Source organism: Salvelinus sp. IW2-2015, linkage group LG1 (genome assembly GCF_002910315.2).
Source record: "Salvelinus sp. IW2-2015 linkage group LG1, ASM291031v2, whole genome shotgun sequence".
In the NCBI taxonomy this organism is placed as follows: Eukaryota; Metazoa; Chordata; class Actinopteri; order Salmoniformes; family Salmonidae; genus Salvelinus; species Salvelinus sp. IW2-2015.
In genome coordinates, this window is record NC_036838.1 from 32,888,643 (window position 1) to 32,908,224 (window position 19,582).

A 19,582-nucleotide genomic window follows, 5' to 3' on the forward strand; every position below is an offset into this window, starting at 1 on the left:
TTAAAAAAACAAAACATTTTATTGCAAGTTAGTACAAAAGTTTAAAACTGTCCAGCAGCATTCCTGTAGTGTCCCTTCTATCCATTTAAAATGACACTGAAAGACAAACGTTAAAGCAATTAAAACCACACAAAGCACACCTCATCTTTAAATAATCTGATATTTTGCCTGCACAAAGCAGAGAAAGCGAGGCATCACAAAAACAAACAAAAAAAGTTTTAAAATAATCCAGCATACCCATGTCATAATTGGTCCTGCAACCGCTGGTCATCTCAGTACAGGTGTAGAGGGGCAAGATAAGGTGCACGCGAGGTGCACTAGTGCAGACATCTTACATTCCTGAAAATGAGAGAGATATTAGAGAAAGTACATACATTTTTAGTGCTACTGAGTGACTTTATTCTAGATTTTCATGCACTACCAACATTAGTGTAACCAGATCTAGTCATTAATGTTGAGGATATCCGGCCACTTTTGTTGTCACAAATGCAGTTGAGTAGCAGTCAAGGTTTGCATCATTCAGGTAATTGGGCAACCAAAAACACTGGTAGTTAACTAATTCACTAAATCTATAGCCCTCTTATTCTAAGATTAAATACCTTTGCTGGAATAAAATGCCTATGGAGCCCATGTTAGTGAATTTACCTTGAGACTTAACATGGACTGCTAACATTTTCAAAAAGGTGAGTGTTACAAATACAAGAGTTGATCAAAAATCTCTTCTTACCTACCAGCATGGTATATAAAATACCCCTTCCTTTCTCGAGCTGCCTCTCGCTAGTCTTACAAGAGCAACCATCTGTACTCAGACTGCTGCTGTCCCCTGCTTCACTGGCTCCTCGCGGGGATCTTGCTACTTCTCTCCCTTAGCTGGTTCCTCCCAATGACTAGCCTCTCAGCTGGCTCCTCCAATTGATAGGCTAGTCTCAAGTTCTGTGTGTAAGCTAGACTCCAATTGATTGTGAAGCTATGAGCCAACAGAAAAGCCATTAAGCAAACTTTTATTTTGTCCAGTGGCAACAATGCTAAACTTTAGGGGAGAAACCGGCCCGGCGGCCCAGAAGCACAAAGGCCTTTGACCTCTGTAAGCAAGCAGGGTATTTTCACCATAGGCAATGAGGTAAACCATCTAAACAAAAATGCACTTTCTAAACAATGACATGCTTTGATACTGAATATGGAACATAACGCAAGTACTCTGAGGATTTTCCAATTACACTTCATACCATCTACTCATCTGTTGAGGACGACTCATCTCATGTAACACAATCAACAGGAACCCATCAATCAAAATACACAATGTAAAAAAACAAAACTGAAAAGCGGTTTATTTAATCTTGATTTGGTGGCGGTTACATCTTAAAAACACCCTATAGGTGCGGGGAAAATCAAAACACCTACATAAAACCTTAGTGGAATGCTTTACACTTCAAAGACAAAAACAGCAAAACTACAAAATCATATAATCCTGCTGGGAAGCATTTGACAAGAACGGTTTGAAAAGGACCCACCCATTCCCCTCCCTCCCTCTCCACATGATTTTTCCTTTTCTACTGTACATTTCTCTTCATGTGGCAGATGTAAACCTGCCACAACTGTGCTTGGCTGAGCAGATCTAGGGGGTAAACCTGCTGCTTCCTTTCCCTGTCACCTCTCTGGCTCTCCTCTCCTAAGTACTGTAGCCTGTTGGACAATACGGAACAACATTGTTAAACTTTTGCACCTTCCTTCTTTCGTCATTATCAGCTACATTTGAGTGGGGTCACGAGGAGAAAAGCCAGGAGCAAGCCTTCAATTCAAGCCCGTTGCACTGCATAGCAAAGACAAGGAGGGCAGATTGTGTGTGTGGAGTTGGGGGGGGATGTTTCGAACTCAGTCCAATCCATATATGCCAAGGGGCTCAATAGATGGTAGATTCTGTGAAAGTAAAGGTTTGCTGCTGGATCCCCATACAGAACTCAGACAATCAATTTCAGCACATGTATCATGGTATATGATTGCCTTCGAGCCTAGGCCTACTGGCCATATGTAAAGGGAGTGCTTTGTTTTCTAAAAACAACTATGCTGCATCTTGGACTAGGCTGTGCCAAGGAAGCCACATAGTGGAAATGGCAATCTCAATTCCTCCAATGTACGGACTCCAAAACTACATTTAACAGTCCAATCTAGAGGTGCAGTGCAATTTTTTCAGTACAGTGCTTACCTCAGAACCTAGAACCTTCGACCTCCGGAGCCCCCTCCATATCCACCACCGGAGCCTCCTCCGTAACCACCTGCAGAATGGGCCAGGCCTTACGTAAGTGCTCAACTCAAGGGACTAGCTACTAGGGAAACGCCTATATTTTCCTCCCTTACAAATCCAGGGACTTAGGCTGTTCTTATTTACTTCAAGGGGAAGTAACAACATGGGACTTACCACCACCACCAACACCACCACCACCATATGGGCCACTGCTCCGGCCCCCTCCACTGCCGCCGCTATAGCCGCCGCCTCCTTTCATTGGGCCGTAGCTGGAGGACGACTGGCTGTTGTAATTGCCAAAGTCATTGTAGTCTCCACCACCACCACCACCACCACCACCCCCACTTCCACTGCTGCTCCCACCACCACTACTAGCTCCGTAGTTACCTGCAAGAGGACACAGATAGGAGTTTTAAATTCCAAGCTATCCATCACACACAGCTATCCTGATACAAAACTAAGTGATGGCACTATTTATATGTACAGCGCACCATTGCTTGGTTGACCTACCACCTCTGTAGCTTCCACCACCACCACCTCCATTGTTGTAGTTGTCGTATCCTCCTCCTCCTCCATAGCTGCCACCCTGGTTACCATAACCGCCGCCGCCTCCCCCACCATAGCCCCGGTTGCCACCACTATACCCGCCAGGACCTCCACCATAGCCGCCACCTAAGGAAATAAGTCAAACAAGTTAAGCTTTTGGACAAACTGGCAAATCCTCCCGAAAACATTGCCCACATTTTATTTTACAATATCTAGAAAAAACACAGGAGAAGAACTCACCATTGCCTCCATAGTTATTGTATCCATCGTTATCACCATATCCTCCACCTCCTCTACCTCCACCGAAACCACCTAGAAAAAAATAATCGTTACAAACGTGAGAATAACTTGAAGCCTGCATTGCACCTGGGCAACCAACTAGTAAATGAATTCCCTACGGAACAAGGTTGAATATGGTTTAAAAGGAAATAAAACCCCTGAGTGCTCATACCTCCATATCCGCCACCTCTACCAAAGTTTCCACCTCTTGGCCCTGAAATTCAGACGTCAAACAGGTCAGTCACTTTCYCAACATCACATCTAAAGCTTCAGTTGTTGTTGGGAGTCAACTGCTACAATACATACCGGACCGGTTCATGTCTTCCTTTGACAAAGCCTTCCTCACTTCACAGTTGTGACCATTCACTGTATGATACTTCTGGACTGTAAGCGGAGAAAGGAGACTGTTAAAAACAGATCAGTAAATTACTTGACGAAAAAAACTAAAACATCTAAAAACACAATAGCAGCTTTTCTGTATCAATGGTGTTGACTTGAGAACTTACTGACAATCCTATCGACTGCATCATGATCATCAAATGTAACAAAGGCAAACCCCCTCTTCTTCCCGCTGGTCCTATCAGTCATGATGTCGATGACTTCAATCTTGCCAAATTGATCAAAGTAGTCCCTAAGGTGATGCTCCTCTGTGTCCTCCTTGATGCCACCCACAAAGATCTTCTTCACAGTGGTGTGAGCACCTGGCCTTGAGGAATCCTGTCCAACATGACATTCAAAATATTAAAATCACTTCAAAAGACAAACAGAAGATACTCAAAAGGAAATGAAAAACAATTCCACTACATATTCAGAAACTCCAGCAGCACCCGAACATCAAAAAATGTTTTGTAGTCAAAGCAGACATCGCTCACCTCTCTGGACACCGCTCTCTTGGGCTCCACTTGGCGGCCATCAACCTTATGAGGACGGGCCTCCATTGATGCGTCAACTTCATCCACAGAGCTGTAAGTGACAAAGCCAAAGCCCCTCGATCTCTTTGTGACTGGATCTTTCATTACCTGAGGAATTTGGAATTGAACCATTAATTTGCTGATATAATTACAAAAGACCATAATATGTACAGTACCAGTCAAAAGTTTATTTTGACTATTTTCTACATTTTAGAATAGTGAATACATCACAACTATGAAATAACACATATGGAATCATTTAGTAACCCAAAAAAGTTAAATCAAAATATATTTTAGATTCTTCAATGTAGCCACCCTTTGCCTTGATGACAGCTTTGCACACTCTTGGCATTCTCTCAACCAGCTTCACCTGGAATGCTTTTCCAACAGTATTGAAGGAGTTCTGACATGCGCTGTGCACTGGTTGGCTGCTTTTCCTTCACTCTGCAGTTCAACTCAAATTTGGACTCATCAGATTTCCACCGGTCTAATGTCCATTGCTCATGTTTCTTGGCCCAAGCAAGTATCTTCTTCTTCTTGGTGTCCTTTAGTAGTGGTTTCTTTGCAGCAATTTGACCATGAAAGCCTGATTCACGCCGTCTCCTCTGAACAGTTAAGGTTGAGATGTGCCTGCTACTTGAACTCTGTGAAGCATTTATTTGGGCTGCAATCTGAGGCTGGCAAATCTAATGAACCTATCCTCTGCAGCAGAGGTAACTCTGGGTTTTCCTTTCCTGTGGYGGTCCTCATGAGAACCAGTGACATCATAGCACTTSATGGTTTTTGCAATTGCGCCAGATTCACTTCCTTCATGTCTTAAAGTAATGGGCTGTTGTTTCTCTTTGCTTATTTGAGCTGTTCTTGCCATAATATGGACTTGGTATTTTACCAAATAGGGCTATCTTCTGTACACCACCTTGTCACAAATGATTGGCTCAAACGCATTGAGGAAAGAAATTCCACAAATTAACTTAAGGCACACCTGTTAATTGAAATGCATTCCAGGTGACTACCTCAGTTAAACACCAGTCTCAATGTCAACAGTGAAGAGGCAACTCCAGGATGCTGGCCTAGGCAGAGTTTGAAAGAAAAAGCCATATCTCAGACTGGCCAATAAAAATAAAATATTAAGTTGGGCAAAAGAACACAAACACTGGACAGAGGAACTCTGCATCCCGGAGTTGCCTCTTCACTGTTGAAGTTGAGACTAGTGTTTTGCGGGCACTATTTAATGAAGCTGCCAGTTGAGGACTTGTGAGGCGTCTGTTTCTCAAACTAGACACTAATGCACTTGTCCTCTTGCTCAGTTGTGCACCGGGGCCTCCCACTCCTCTTTCTATTCTGGTTAGAGCCAGTTTGTGCTGTTCTGTAAAGGGAGTAGTTAAAGCGTTGTACGAGATCTTCAGTTTCTTGGCAATTTTTCGCACGGAATAGACTTAATTTCTCACAACAAGAATAGACTGACGAGTTTCAGAAGAAGGTTATTTGTTTCTGGCCATTTTGAGCCTGTAATCGAACCCACAAATGCTGATGCGATCAGATCCAAGATGGGTAGCAGTCGGACGTGTGTTTGTCGTGTCTTGTCCCGTGTAAATAGTCTTCGTATTTTTCGTATACATTTCGTATATATTTTAATTTCACTTTCCATCTAGGAACTGAATATACATCCTACATTCCGCCTCACCCAATGTGGTACGGACCGCTATTTTTTATACTTTAGAACCGTAACCCCAATCAGAAGCTAGCCAGATAACTAGCTACTAGCTAGTAGTCAGTTAGCCACTGCTGCGGTCTACACCCTTAACTCGGACACAGCCAGCTTCAATACCGGGCCAATACCTGCCAGTCTGCAAGCGCGATATCAACCCAAGAGCATATAGGACTGCTTTTTCTCTACCACATCACGGATTCTGACGCAAGCTCTGGACAATTACACCGTATCATCACAGCTAGTAGCTGCAACCGAGTGGCTACTACTGGCTAACACCTCTGTCCGAAGCAAGCACCAGTTAGCCTTGAGCTAGCCTCGAGCTAGGCCATCTGCCGGCTAGCCGAAGAGGTCTACCAGCGAATTCTTGGGCTACAATACCTCTTTTGCCAATTGGACTGGACCCTTTTTTTGCCGACACAGAGCCTGCCAATCCATCACAACTGGTCTAAATCAGCTACAAGCTAATTTAGCCATTTTTTTGCCGCTGCTAGTAGCTTTTACCTTCTGCACAGACACCAGCCCTGTTATTAGCCTGGATATTACTCACCAATTTACCAGCATCTCTCGACAACAACGCCGGATTCCTGCTAATCCCTGAGCCACTACTTCTGATCCTCACAGCTAGCTTGCAGCTAGCGCCACTGCCACGAAGCTAGCACCAGTTAGCAAACACAATTCTACAATTCACAACCTCTCTTTCGCCATTCCGGCTTGGATTCTCTGTCGACACGACACGTCTGAGCAGACCCCCCCTACAGACATCCCCCGGGCTACTAACTTTAAACGCCGCGTGCTAGCTTAGTGGAGGCCTCCCTGCTCCATCTACGGCTGCCCCCTGGACACTATGATCACTTGGCTACATAGCTGATGCATGCTTGACTGTCCATTAATTCACGGTACTCCATCCTGTTTATTTGTGTTTTATCTGTCGGCTCTGTGCTTTAACTCAGGATCTGTGTGTAGTTAATCCGACCCTCTCTGCCTAGTCGTCGCCATTTTTACCTGTTGTGCTGTGTTAGACTAGCACCCTGTTATTGCTGCTGTTATCTTACCTGTTGTTTTAGCTAGCTCTCCCAATCAAGACCTGCAATCACTTTATGCCTTATGTATGTCTCTCTCAAATATCAATATGCTTGCATACTGTTGTTCAGGCTAGTTATCATTATCATTGTTTTGGTTTGCAATGGACCCTGTAGTTCACTCTCCGTACCTCTGATACCTCCTTTCACCCCCCACACATGCGGTGACCTCACCATTGAGACCAGCATGTCCAGAGATACAACCTCTCTTATCATCACCAGTGCCTGGGCTTGCCTCCGCTGTTCCCGGCCCCACCATACCCTGTCTACACATTATGCCCAGAACTATTCTACAGCCCATAAATCTGCTCCTTTTATTCTTTGTCCCCAACGCTCTAGGCGACCGATTTTGATAGCCTTTAGCCGCACCCTCATCCCTACTCCTCTGTTCTCGGGTGATGTGGAGGTAAACCAGCCCTGCATGTCCCAGTCACCTCATTTGTTGACTTCTGTGATCGAAAAAGCCTTGCCTCATGCATGTCAACATCAGAAGCCTCTCCCTAAGTTTGCCTTACTCACGCTTTAGCACACTCTGCCAACCTGATGTCCTTGCCGTGTCCGAATCCTGGCTTAGGAAGGCCACCAAAAATTCTGAGATTTCCATACCCAACTATAACACTTTCCGTCAAGATAGAACTGCCAAAGGGGGAGGAGTTGCAATCTACTGCAGAGATAGCCTGCAAAGTTCTGTCATACTTTCCAGGTCTATGCCCAAACAGTTCGAACTTCTAATTTTAAAAATTAATCTCTCCAGAAATAAGTCTCTCACTGTTGCGCCTGCTACCGACCCCCTCAGCTCCAGCTGTGCCTGGACACCATCTGTGAATTGATCGTCCCATCTAGCTTCAGAGTTTGTTCTGTTAGGTGACCTAAACTGGGATATGCTTAACACCCGGCAGTCCTAAATCCAAGCTTGATGCCCTCAATCTCACACAAATCATCAAGGAACCCACCAGGTACAACCCTAAATCCGTAAACATGGGCACCCTAATAGACATTATCCTGAACCTCTGCCTCCAAATACACTCTGCTGTCTTCAATCAAGATCTCAGCGATCACTGCTCATTGCCTGTATCCGCCACGGGTCCCGGTCAAACGGCACCCTCATCACTGTCAAACGCTCCAAAAACACTTCTGCGAGCAGGCCTTTCTAATCGACCTGGCCGGGTACCTGGAAGGATATTGACCTCATCCCGTCAGTTGAGGATGCCTGGTCATTCTTAAAATGTTACTTCCTCACCATAGACAGCATGCTCCGTTCAAAAAATGCAGAACCAAGAACAGATATAGCCTTGGTTCACTCCAGACCTGACTGCCTCGACAGCACAAAAACATCCTGTGGCGACTGCAATAGCATCGAAGAGCCCCCGCGATATGCAACTGTTCAGGGAAGTCAGGAACCAATACACGCAGTCAGTCAGGAAAGCAGGCAGCTTTTATCGCAGAAATTTGCATCCTGTAGCTCTAACTCCAAAAAGTTCTGGGATACTGTAAAGTCCATGGAGAAAAGAGCCACTCCTCCCAGCTGCCCACTGCACTGAGGCTAGGTAACACGGTCACCACCGATAATACGTGATAATCGAAGACTTCAACAAGCATTTCTCAATGGCTGGCCATGCCTTCCTCCTGGCGACTCCAACCTTGGCCAACAGCCCCGCCCCCTCCGCTGCTACTCGCCCAGCCCCAGCTTCCTTTACCCAATCCAGATTAGCAGATGTTTGAAGAGCTGGAAAACCTGGACCCATAAATATCAGCTGGGCTTGACAATCTGGACCCCTATTTCTGAAACTGTCGCGCCATTGTCCGCACCTATTACCAGCCTGTTCAACTCTCTCCTTCGTATCATCTGAGATCCCAAGGATTGGAAAGCTGCCGCGTCATCCCCTTTCTTCAAAGGGGGAGACACCTGGACCCAAACTGTTACAGCCTATATCCATCCTGCCCTGCCTATCTAAGGTCTTCGAAAGCCAAGTCAACAAACAGATCACTGACCATCTCGAATCCACCGTACCTTCTCCGTGTGCAATCCGGTTTCCGAGCCGGTCACGGGTGCACCTCAGCCACGCTCAAGGTACTAAACGATATCATACCGCATCGATAAAAGACATTACTGTGCAGCCGTCTTCATCGACCTGGCCAAGGTTTCGACTCTGTCAATCACCATATTCTTATCGGCAGACTCAGTAGCCTCGTTTTCTAATGACTGCCTTGCCTGGTTCACCAACTACTTTGCAGACAGAGTTCAGTGTGTCAAATCGGAGGCATGTTGTCCGGTTCTGCAGTCTCTATGGGGGTACACAGGGTTCAATTCTCGGCGCGACTCTTTTCTCTGTATAATCAATGTGTTGCTCTTGCTGCGGGCGATTCCCTGATCCACCTCTACGCAGACGACACCATTTCATATACTTCCGGCCCTTCCTTGGACACTGTGCTATCTAACCTCCAAACGAGCTTCAATGCCATACAACACTCCTTCCGTGGCCTCCAACTGCTCTTAAACGCTAGTAAAACCAATGCTGCTTTCAACCTTAGCTGCCTGCCACCGCGAGGCAGCACTGCATCACCCACCTGGACGGTTCCGACTAGAATATGTGGACATCTATAAGTACCTAGGTGTCTGGCTAGACTGCAAACTCTCCTTCCAGACTCATATCAAACATCTCCAATCCAAATCAAATCAGAATCGGCTTTCTATCCGCAACAAAGCCTCCTTCACTCACGCCGCCAAACTTACCCTAGTAAAACTGACTATCCTACCGATCCTCGACTTCGGCGATGTCATCTACAAAATAGCTTCCAATACTCTACTCAGCAAACTGGATGCAGTTTATCACAGTGCCATTCGTTTTGTTACTAAAACACCTTATACGACCCACCACTGCGACTGTATGCCTAGTCGGCTGGCCCTCGCTACATGTTCGTCGTCAGACCCACTGGCTACGAGTCATCCACAGGCTTGCTAGGTAAAGTGCCGCTTATCTCAGTTCACTGGTCACGATGGCTACACCCACACCGCAGCACGCGCTCCAGCAGGTGTATCTCACTGATCATCCTAAAGCCAAACCCTCATTTGGACGCCTTTCCTTCAGTTTCTCTGCTGCTGCGACTGGAACGAATTGCAAAAATCTCTGAAGTTGGAGACTTTTATCTCCTCAACAACTTTAAAAATCTGCTATCCGAGCAGCTAACCGATCGCTGCAGCTGTACATAGTCCATCTGTAAAACTACCCACCGCAATTTACCTACCTCACCCCCATACTGCTTTTATTTATTTACTTTTCTGCTCTTTTGCCACACAGTATCCTCTTCTGCACATGATCATCTGATGATTTATCACTCCAGTGTTAATCTGCTAAATTGTAATTATTTCGATTTATTGCCTACTCATCATGCCTTTTGCACACATTGTATATAGATTCTCTTTTTTTTCTACCATGTTATTGACTTGTTTATTGTTTACTCCATGTGTAAACTCTGTGTTGTCTGTTCACACTGCTATGCTTTTTTCTTGGCAGGTCGCAGTTGAAATGAGAACTTGTTCTCAAACTAGCCTACCTGGTTAAATAAAAGTGAAATAAAAAAATAAAAAATGCTCCAGATACTCAACTAGTCCGAGGCCAGTTTTTTATTGCTTCTTTAAATCAGAACAGTTCTCAGCTGTGCTAACAATTGCAAAAGGGTTTTCTAATGATCAATTAGCCTTTTAAAATGATAAACTTGGATTGGCTAACACAACGTGCCATTGGAACACAGGAGTGATGGTTGCTGATAATGGGCCCCTACGCCTATGTAGATATTCCTTTTTTTTTTTTTTTATATATAAAAAAAATATTCCAGCTACAATAGTCATTTACAATATTAACAAAGTCTACACTGTATTTCTGATCATGTTATTTTAAATTGACTTTTTTTGTTGCTTTTCTTTCAAAAACAAGGACATTTCTACGTGACCCTAAACTTTTGAACGGTAGAGAGTGTGTGTGTGTGTGTGTGTGTATATATATATTTTACACACAAATATTAACGCAACATGTAAAGTGTTGATTTCATATGTCACGAGCTAAAATAAAAGATCCCAGAAATGTCCCATAAGCACAAAAGCCTTCACAAATTTGGTGCACAAATTTGTTTACATCCCTGTTAGTGAGCATTTCTCCTTTGCCAAGATAATCCATCCATCTGACAGGTGTGGCATATCAAGAAGCTGACTAAACAGCATGATCATTACACATGTAAACCTTGGGTTGGGGACAATTGGCGACTAAAATGTGCAGTTGTGTCACACAACACAATGCCACAGATGTCTCAAGTTGAGGGAGAATGCAATTGGCATGCTGACTGTAGGAATGTTCACCAGCACCGTTGCCAGATAATTGAATGTTAATTTCTCTACCATAAGCCACTTCCAACATCATTTTAGAGAATCTGACAGTACRTCCAAACAGCATAACAATCGCAGACCACGTGTATGGCGTTGTGTGGGCGAGCGGTTTTCCGATGTCAACATTGTGAACAGAGTGTCCCATGATGACAGTGGGGTTATGGTATGGGCAGGCATAAGCTACAGACAACAAGCAGCATTGTATTTTATCAATGGCAATTTGAAAGCACAAAAATACTGTGACAAGATCCTGAGGCCCATTGTGAGGCCCATTTTTTGAAGGTATCTTTAACCAAAAGATGTACATTTTTTATTTATTTAACAAGGCAAGTCAGTAAAGAACAAATTCGTAATTACAATGACAGCCTACCCCGGCCAAACCCTAAAGACGCTGGGCCAATTGTGCGCCGCCCTATGGGACTCCCAATCCTGGCCGGTTGTGATACAGCCTGGAATTGTACCAGGGTGTGTAGTGACACTTCTAGCACTGAGATGCAGTGCTATGAATGCATTTCCTCTATATGAACAGTAACTCCTAAAAAAAATAACTATGAAATTGTTTAGTTTATATTTTTGTTCAGTATTTTAAAAAAGCAATACAATACTCACCACACAATCTGTGAGGGATCCCCATCTTTCAAAATGGGTCCGCAAACTCTCGTCGGTGGTTTCGAAGCTCAGCCCACCAATGAAGAGCTTGCGGAGCTGCTCCGGCTCACGGGGAGACTGAAATGAATGYGAGGGAAACATACTGGATTAGAAGCAAATGGGGATCATTACTAGCCATAGCAGGTCAGGTCTACTACTACGATCAGAAATGGCCTACCGTTACTAGCTAGTTAGGTATGCGGCCTGCTGCTTTAACGCATCGGGAGCCTGGGTTGGTAGGCATTCTAGGAATAAGCCATTTYGCTAACGCTAGCTAGTAAACTATCAGTAATACAAATTAACAAGCAGTGCACATTTTTAAATTAATTTAACTCAAACACACTAGCGCTTTTTGCTTATTCAAAGTCCGCGACAAAAGCGTATCTCGCAGAGCTAACGTTAGCCATCCAGCGTCACCGCGCGCCCTCTACTATCTAACTGCCTAGGTATAATGGCGGACTGTACACTTTACTTGATGCAGGCGCCATAAAAATGCAGTTGCAATTGTGAACAAATGGGCGAATGTTTACAAAAATCCATCTTCATAATAAGTTGTGAAAATACTTATGACTCGCTAAATAACAATGCTGACAAAGACCTTTACAGCTGCAGATCAAATGGCCTTCTGTCAGATCAAATGGCCTGCTGTCATGTTTAACGTTAAGTAAGTAATACTGCGTCGCCTACAAATAGCATAACTGTTACGGACTCAAACGTTAAAACCTATCAGCACGTTAATGAATAGTAATCAATACAAACTTACCTCCTTCGACATTCTTAAAAAAAAATAGATATATAGTTCGACCGTAGTGTAAATAGAAACGAGCTAATTCATGCGAGAGCTATTGCCAAGCTAGCGTAAGCTGCGCTAGCCTAGAGACTCAACAGCACTGCTGTGATCAGAATGAACAACATAGTGATCCGCCCCTCCAACAMCGTGATCTTCTTGTTCTTTGGGATTGTGTTGGCGGATCGCATCCTATTTAAAGTGTATACACCGCCACCTACTGTACTGGAGTGTGAGGCCATTCACGGTCTACCTACATTAAATTCTCTGTGATACGGTACAGTAAAATTGGGTTAAAGGAAAAATTACCCTGACAACTATTAGACCTCTCGAAATAAATATATGAATGTATACAAAAAAAACACCACCCCATTCCACTATTTACCCTATCTAATCCTACTCCAGACCAGCGGTCTGGGAGGACAGTACACTACCAATCAACACCTCCTGTAACTGTTCTGCAGTAAAACCTTGCAGTCCCAAGTATTTCTCTGCCGCTGCCACAACTACCTCAATTTTCTGTGACTTTCGATCTATTTCTGCAGTACAATTGACAACCATAGCTATGAATGCCAAGAAACCTACCTTACTGAAGCACATATTTTTCCCATCACTCTCCATTAGTCTCTGCCTACTCACACAAATCCTCACAGGATCCCTCACCCTGTACCATCTTCCTCTACCACTCTCTTCACTGCTTCAGCATACAACACCTTCTGTACTACTCTCACCCGAACAACCTCAACCTGCCTTTCTCTCACTGGAAACCTCCGATTTCCAGCCCCATGTGCACCCCTACAACTAAGACACACAATTTTCTCCACCAAAACTACACATTCCTTTGTCTCATGCCATCCTGCACACTTCTCACATCTAGGACTCTCCCTCCTACATACTGATGCAACATGCCCATAAACTTGACACCTAAAACACTGAAGTATTTTAGGAACAAACGCTCTCATCTGATAACTTACACTTCCTACCTTAACCTTATCTGGCAAAGACACTACATCAAAACTCAACAGGACATACAACGTCTTCTCCGTTTCCTCACGCTCTCCACTGGATCTGCGTCCACCAAACGGCAAGCTACGCAGACACCGGGAATCGTCACTTTCAACTGATCTTCCTCAACATTTAATGCCACCCCCGTTATCACTCCTTTCAATGGTGCCCTGCTACGTAGAGCAAAGCAAGTCACATTTCTTGTCCCTAATCAAGTGATCCGGTGTGCCAGCTTCCTCTGGGCTGAAGAAACAMAATAAATCATCACTAGTCAACTCCTAGTTACTTTCACCAACTCAACCCCAACCTCTTCTCCACCCAACCTATCACCATATATGGATCAGTGGTCCTCACTGCAGGAACTTCATCCATCCTCTCGTTAGGTTCCATCTCAGAGCCTCTGGAACACGTGTCCCTCTTTTTGCACTTGACGCCAACCTTCCTCGCCACACTGCCTCCCTCTACACTCAACTTCTTCTCAACAGTCATCACTGCACCTGCCACCACATCTAATTCATCCTCACTCTCGTCACTCTCAATTTCCTCAAGTTCTTTCAAAAGTTCTGTGAAATCCCTCATTCCATTTTCCCACATAACCATTTACACTGTTCTCCTTTTTTTCTTGTCCATCATCTTCTCTTTCCCCAGATCTTTCAGAAGGCCTTTGTAATCCCCCACTTCATGTTTATTCATAATATTCTCCACTTTCTTCCTTATGTCCTTTTCCGCCATCTTCTCCAATCGCTAATTTCCCCCACGGCCCCAACACAGTGATAGGTCAGTGTTCCCACTTTATTCAGTTTACTGCAAATTGGTTGGACTAATATAKTATACAGAGAATCAGGACACAACTGAATAATCAGGAGCATTTTATTGAAATCAAAGATAATCACAAAAGGATCACTAATTGGTCAAAGTCAGAACAGCTGCTATTAGGTATTTTGTTTCTGAAGCATATGGTCTATTGGTTGCAATGCACAAACAATTACAATAGTTACAATATAATTAACAGTACTAGTAACATGCCAGGTTGATCAACACTCAGTCATAGTCAGCTTGAACTGGTAAGAGATTTTTATGTAGGGTCCTTGGAGAGTTGAAGGTGCTGTGTTTTGATCCGATGGTCAGGTTGATGCAGGGGTTCTAAACTATTTGCTTCAACTCTGCTGGTTTTGAAGTTGAATGGGTCTAGAGAGGTCCTTTCCCCAGAAGTGATGATGAGCCTCTGATAGTGCTTCCACAAAATTCTGCAATACAGGTTCCAAATAGTGGCCTGGATCCAAACTGAACTGTTCTGTTTCACTTCACAAATTCAGTATGGCCATCTCTTAATTTAAAAGGTTTGAGCCTGTATCTACTGTGTGTGGGGCGTTATTCAAAACCTGTCAGCTTTTGGATCAACTTCAACCGATCAAAAGACAATCTAATCCAAACTGCTGCATTTGGCCATGTGGGTTTTCGTTCTAAACCTGCACACAATTTCTGAGAGGACGCTGATTGGACTGGTTATTTTTTAGACAGTCCAAGTACCCGTCTATTAGAGGAATGCCAGATTGAATTAGTAAAGTGAAACCATAGTGAAATGTTGCATTGTTAATTTTAGATTTCAAGGCTACCATCATCGTAGGCAGAGCTAACCTCCAGGTCCACACTGAATTACACTACGTTTCACTATTGTCTCACTCTACTAATTCAGAATAAGTGAAGAGAAACAACAGTGAAATGTAACGTGATCCAGTTTGGATCTTGAGGCTACCATCATTGCTGGTCTTGGTTGGACCAAGTCTCTTCTGAAAAATAGWTTTTATTTTATTTGCTCTACATTGCCCTCAACAGGACCTTTTTCATAAACCTCACCCTCTCCTTCTTCATAGACCTCACCTTCTCCCTCTACTTCTTCATAGACGTTACCCTCTCCATCTCCTTCTTCATAGACCTCACCCTCTCCTTCCTCATCACCCTCTCCAGCACTTTCTTCATGGTCTTCACCGATACCTTTATAAAGGCTTCCTGGATTAGGAAGAGATGTGTTGTGACTTGAGGTAGTGAAATACTGCATTGCATGAGTGTACAGAGTCAATGGGGTGTATAGTGTGTCATGCCTTTGATATAGATGTGACTGTTTCATGAATTCTTATTCGTATTGTGTCCTGCTATTAGCACACGATGCCAGCACCACTGTAATATCAATGCTTTGAAGCATATCATTTTCTATACATTGACTACCCCAGCCATAGTTATTTTATTGGAAGAAGAATGGTSCTCACCAATCATGTCCTCAGGCTGTTGTCCAGGTGTATCAATGGAAGCCCGTTCCCGCCACCCAAAAAAATGTAATCTGACTACGAGTTATGAGAAAGTAAGTCATAATAATGCGCTATAAATATTCTTGATATGTTCGTCAAAAGAGAGATCAGTGTCCAGAGTAACACAGAGGCCCTTCACAGTTTTATTTGAGACAACTGTACAAAAATCAATATTAATTGTCAGATCAAACAGCAGATCTCTTTGTTTCTTGGGACTTAGAACTAACATCTCTGTTTTGTCTGAGTTTAAAAGTAAAACATTTGCTGCCATCCACTTCCTTATGTCTGAAACACAGTGTAGGCGGTTTTGGGGCTTCACCATCATTCATCTAAATGTACAGCTGTGTGTCGTCCACTGTGTGTCGTCCACCATAGCAGTGAAATTTGACATTGTGTTTCTGAATGACATCACCAAGAGGTAGAACATATAGTGAAAACAATAATGGTCCTAAAACAGAACCTTGAGGAACACTGAAACTTACCATTGATTTGTCAGAGGACATACCATCCACAGAGATGAACTGATATCTTTCCGACAGATAAGCTCTACACCAGGCAAAAACTTGTCCGTGTAGATATCAAACTTTCATGAATCACACATGCAATACACCAAATTAAAGCTACACTGTTTGTGAATCCAGCAACACATGTCAGATTTTCAAATAGGCTTTTCGGCGAAAGCAAACGATGCTATTATCTGAGGATAGCACCATAGTGAACAAAGAGAGAGAAGCATATTTCAACCCTGCAGGCGCAACACAAAACACAAGAAATAAAAATATAATTTATGGCTTACCTTTTGATGAGCTTCTGTTGTTGGCACTCCAATATGTCCCATAAAACATCACAAATGGTCCTTTTGTTCGATTAATTCCGTCGATATATATCCAAAATGTCAATTTATTTGGCGCGTTTGATCCAGAAAACACACTGGTCCAACTTGTGCAACGTTACTACAAAAATTCTCAAAAGTTACCTGTAAACTTTGCCAAACATTTCAAACTACTTTTGTAATACAACTTTTAGGTATTTTTTTACGTAAATAATCGATCAAATTTGAAGACGGGGTGATCTGTGTTCAATACAGGATAAAACAAACTGTAGCTAGCTTTCTGGTCATGGCGCCTCTATCTAACAGTACACTTCAAGTTACCCTCGTTCTGGATGGCCGTACTTTTTCATTACACAAAGGAAAAAACCTCAACCAATTTCTAAAGCTGTTGACATCCAGTGGAAGTGGTAGGAACTGCAAGAAGGTCAATTAGAAATCTGTATTCCCAATGAAACCCATTGAAAAGAGAGTGACCTCAAAACAAAAACAAATCTGAATGGTTTGTCCTCGGGGTTTCGCCTGCTAAATAAGTTCTGTTATAACTCACACAGACATGATTCAAACGGTTTTAAGAAACTTCAGAGTGTTTTCTATCCAAATATTTTAATAATATGCATATCTTATCTTCTGGGGATGAGTAGGCTGGCAGTTGAATTTGGGGTATGCTTTTCATCCAAACGTGAAAATGCTGCCCCCTATCCTAGAGAAGTTATTAAGTCTCTCAAAAATGTGAAAAAAAAAAAAAAAGCTATGAAAAGCCAACTGACATTTACTCCTGAGGTGCTGACTTGTTGCACCCTCGACAACTACTGTGATTATTATTATTTGACCATGCTGGTCATTTATGAACATTTGAACATCTTGGCCATGTTCTGTTATAATCTCCACCCGCACAGCCAGAAGAGGACTGGCCACCCCTCATAGCCTGGTTCCTCTCTAGGTTTCTTCCTAGGTTTTGGCCTTCTAGGGAGTTTTTCCTAGCCACCGTGCTTCTACAACCTGCCATTGCTTGCTGTTTGGGTTTTAGGCTGGGATTCTGTTACAGCACTTTGAATATCTCAGCTGATGTAAGAAGGGCTATATAAATACATTTGATTTGATTTTTTAAATTTGATTTAGACCTTACTGCTGCACTCTCCCTAGATTGGAAACTCTAATTGATCTACTGTCACGTTCCCTGACTATTTTTATGTTATTTTGATTATGTTTAGTTGGTCAGGGCGTGAGTTGGGTGGGCATTGTATGTTGTGTGTGTTTTGTTTAGTCTATGGGTGTTTGTATTGTGTGTATGGGATAGATAATTGTGAGGTTGTCTAGTTATGTCTATGGCTGCCTAGATTGGGTCTCAATCAGAGACAGCTGTCATTCATTTGTCTCTGATTGGGAGCCATATTTAAGGTAGCCATAGGCAGTAGGCTTTTGTGGTAGTTGTCTTGTTTAACGTTTGTTGCTTGTCTGTGCACTTTGCGTTTATTTAGCTTCACGATCATTTGTTGTTGTTTTGTTTGTTTGTAATAGTGTTTTTGTTCATGTTCATCTTCGTTCATTTATTAAAGAAGATGGCTTATTTTCTCATGCTTGCGTTTTGTCCGAATCTCTTCACACACGATCGTGACAGATACTACCACCACAACAGGACCAAGCGGATTGAGGAAGGAGAAAAGGAACTAAAACAATGGAGAGAAAAGGAATGGAGTTGGGAGCAAATTTCAATGGAGAAGCCCCTGGCTAAGTTGGTGTGAATCGCCGCTTGCGGAGGAGAAGAAGGCAGCCACAGCCCAGGAGCGCTTGGTATGAGGAGGCAGCACGTAGGAGAGGCTGGAAGCCCGAGAGGCTCACCCAAAAATTTCTTGGGGGGGGGGGGGGCTAAAGGGAGTGTGGCGAAGCCGGGTTGGATACCTGAGCCAACTCCCGGGCTTGCCGGTGGAGTGAGAGAGCGTCGTACTGGTAGCGCAGGTGTCCCCAGTACGCGTGCTTAGCCCAGTGCGGGCTATTCCACCTTGCCGCACTGGGAGGGCTAGGTTGGGCATCGAGCCGAGTGCCATGAAGCCGGCCCAACGTATTGGTCTCCAGTACGTCTTCCTCGGGCCGGCGTACATGGCACCAAGCCTTACAGGTGGTGTCCCCGGTTCGCCTGCATAGCCCAGTGCGGGCTATCCACCTCGCCGGCACTGGCAGGGCTACGGGGACATTCAACCTGTAAGGTTGGGGAGGCTCGGTGCTCAAGAGCACGTGTCCTCCTTCACGGTCCGGTATATCCGGCGCCACCTTCCCACCCAGCTCAGTACCACCAGTGCCTACACCACGCACAGGCTTCCAGTGCATCTCCAGAGCCTGTTCCTCCTCCACGCACTCTCTCCTATGGTGCGTGTCTCCAGCCCAGTGCCTCCAGTTCCGGCACCACGCACCAAGCTCCTGTGCGTCTCAGAGCCCTGTAGCAGCCTGTTCCTTCTCCCCGCACTCGCCCTGAGTGCCCTCAGCCCGGTACCTCCAGTTCCGGTACACGCACACCAGGCCTAGAGTGCGCCACGAGAGTCCAGTGTGCCCTGTTGTTTGTTCCCGCACTCGCCCTTGAGGTGCGTGTCCTTAGCCCGGTACTCCAGTTCGGTACACGCACCAGGCCTATAGTGCGTCTCAGCCGGCCAGAGTCTGCCGTCTGCCCAGCGGCGCCTGAACTGCCCGTCTGCCCAGCGCCCAGAAACGCCGTCTGCAGCGCGCCTGAACTGCCCGTCTGCCAGCGGCGCCTGAACTGCCCAGTCCTGCCAGCGGCGCCTGAACTGCCCGTCTGCCCAGCGGCCGCCTGAACTGCCGTCTGCCCAACGCCGTCTGAACTGTCCGTCTGCCATGAGCCTGCA

General features: G+C 44.5%; 1 protein-coding gene across 7 annotated transcripts; it reads right to left on the bottom strand.

Annotated features, from left to right (window-relative positions):
• LOC111965871 (heterogeneous nuclear ribonucleoprotein A1) lies at positions 1-12,752 on the bottom strand. 7 transcript variants are annotated; one of them, XR_011480139.1, is made up of 12 exons: positions 12,561-12,752; positions 11,759-11,875; positions 3,940-4,086; positions 3,574-3,784; positions 3,374-3,451; positions 3,240-3,281; positions 3,029-3,100; positions 2,753-2,914; positions 2,417-2,629; positions 2,204-2,273; positions 238-339; positions 1-96 (listed from the first exon to the last, which is right to left on the bottom strand). XR_011480139.1 is itself a non-coding variant. In XM_070444323.1 (11 exons), the coding sequence occupies exons 1-10, from the start codon at positions 12,570-12,572 to the stop codon at positions 2,212-2,214; spliced, it is 1,110 nt and encodes a 369-aa protein (XP_070300424.1). In that variant the 5' UTR covers positions 12,573-12,752; the 3' UTR covers positions 981-1,683; positions 2,204-2,211. The 7 variants fall into 7 exon arrangements, 3 of the variants coding, with proteins under 3 accessions (XP_070300424.1, XP_070300422.1, XP_023846027.1); XR_011480156.1 differs by lacking the exon at positions 2,204-2,273 and having other exon boundaries at positions 2,423-2,629; XR_011480153.1 differs by lacking the exon at positions 2,204-2,273 and having other exon boundaries at positions 2,420-2,629.
• Between the last annotated feature and the right edge of the window lie 6,830 nt (positions 12,753-19,582).

What these genes read in the sequence shown, in the direction of transcription:
- LOC111965871 (XM_023990259.2), bottom strand. An exon ending in GGAAGACATGAACCGGTCCG is followed by an intron (nt 3,282 to 3,373) that starts GTATGTATTGTA and finishes TCTGAATTTCAG; the next exon opens with GGCCAAGAGGTGGAAACTTT. An exon ending in TGGTGGTGTTGGTGGTGGTG is followed by an intron (nt 2,274 to 2,416) that starts GTAAGTCCCATG and finishes CCCATTCTGCAG; the next exon opens with GTGGTTACGGAGGAGGCTCC.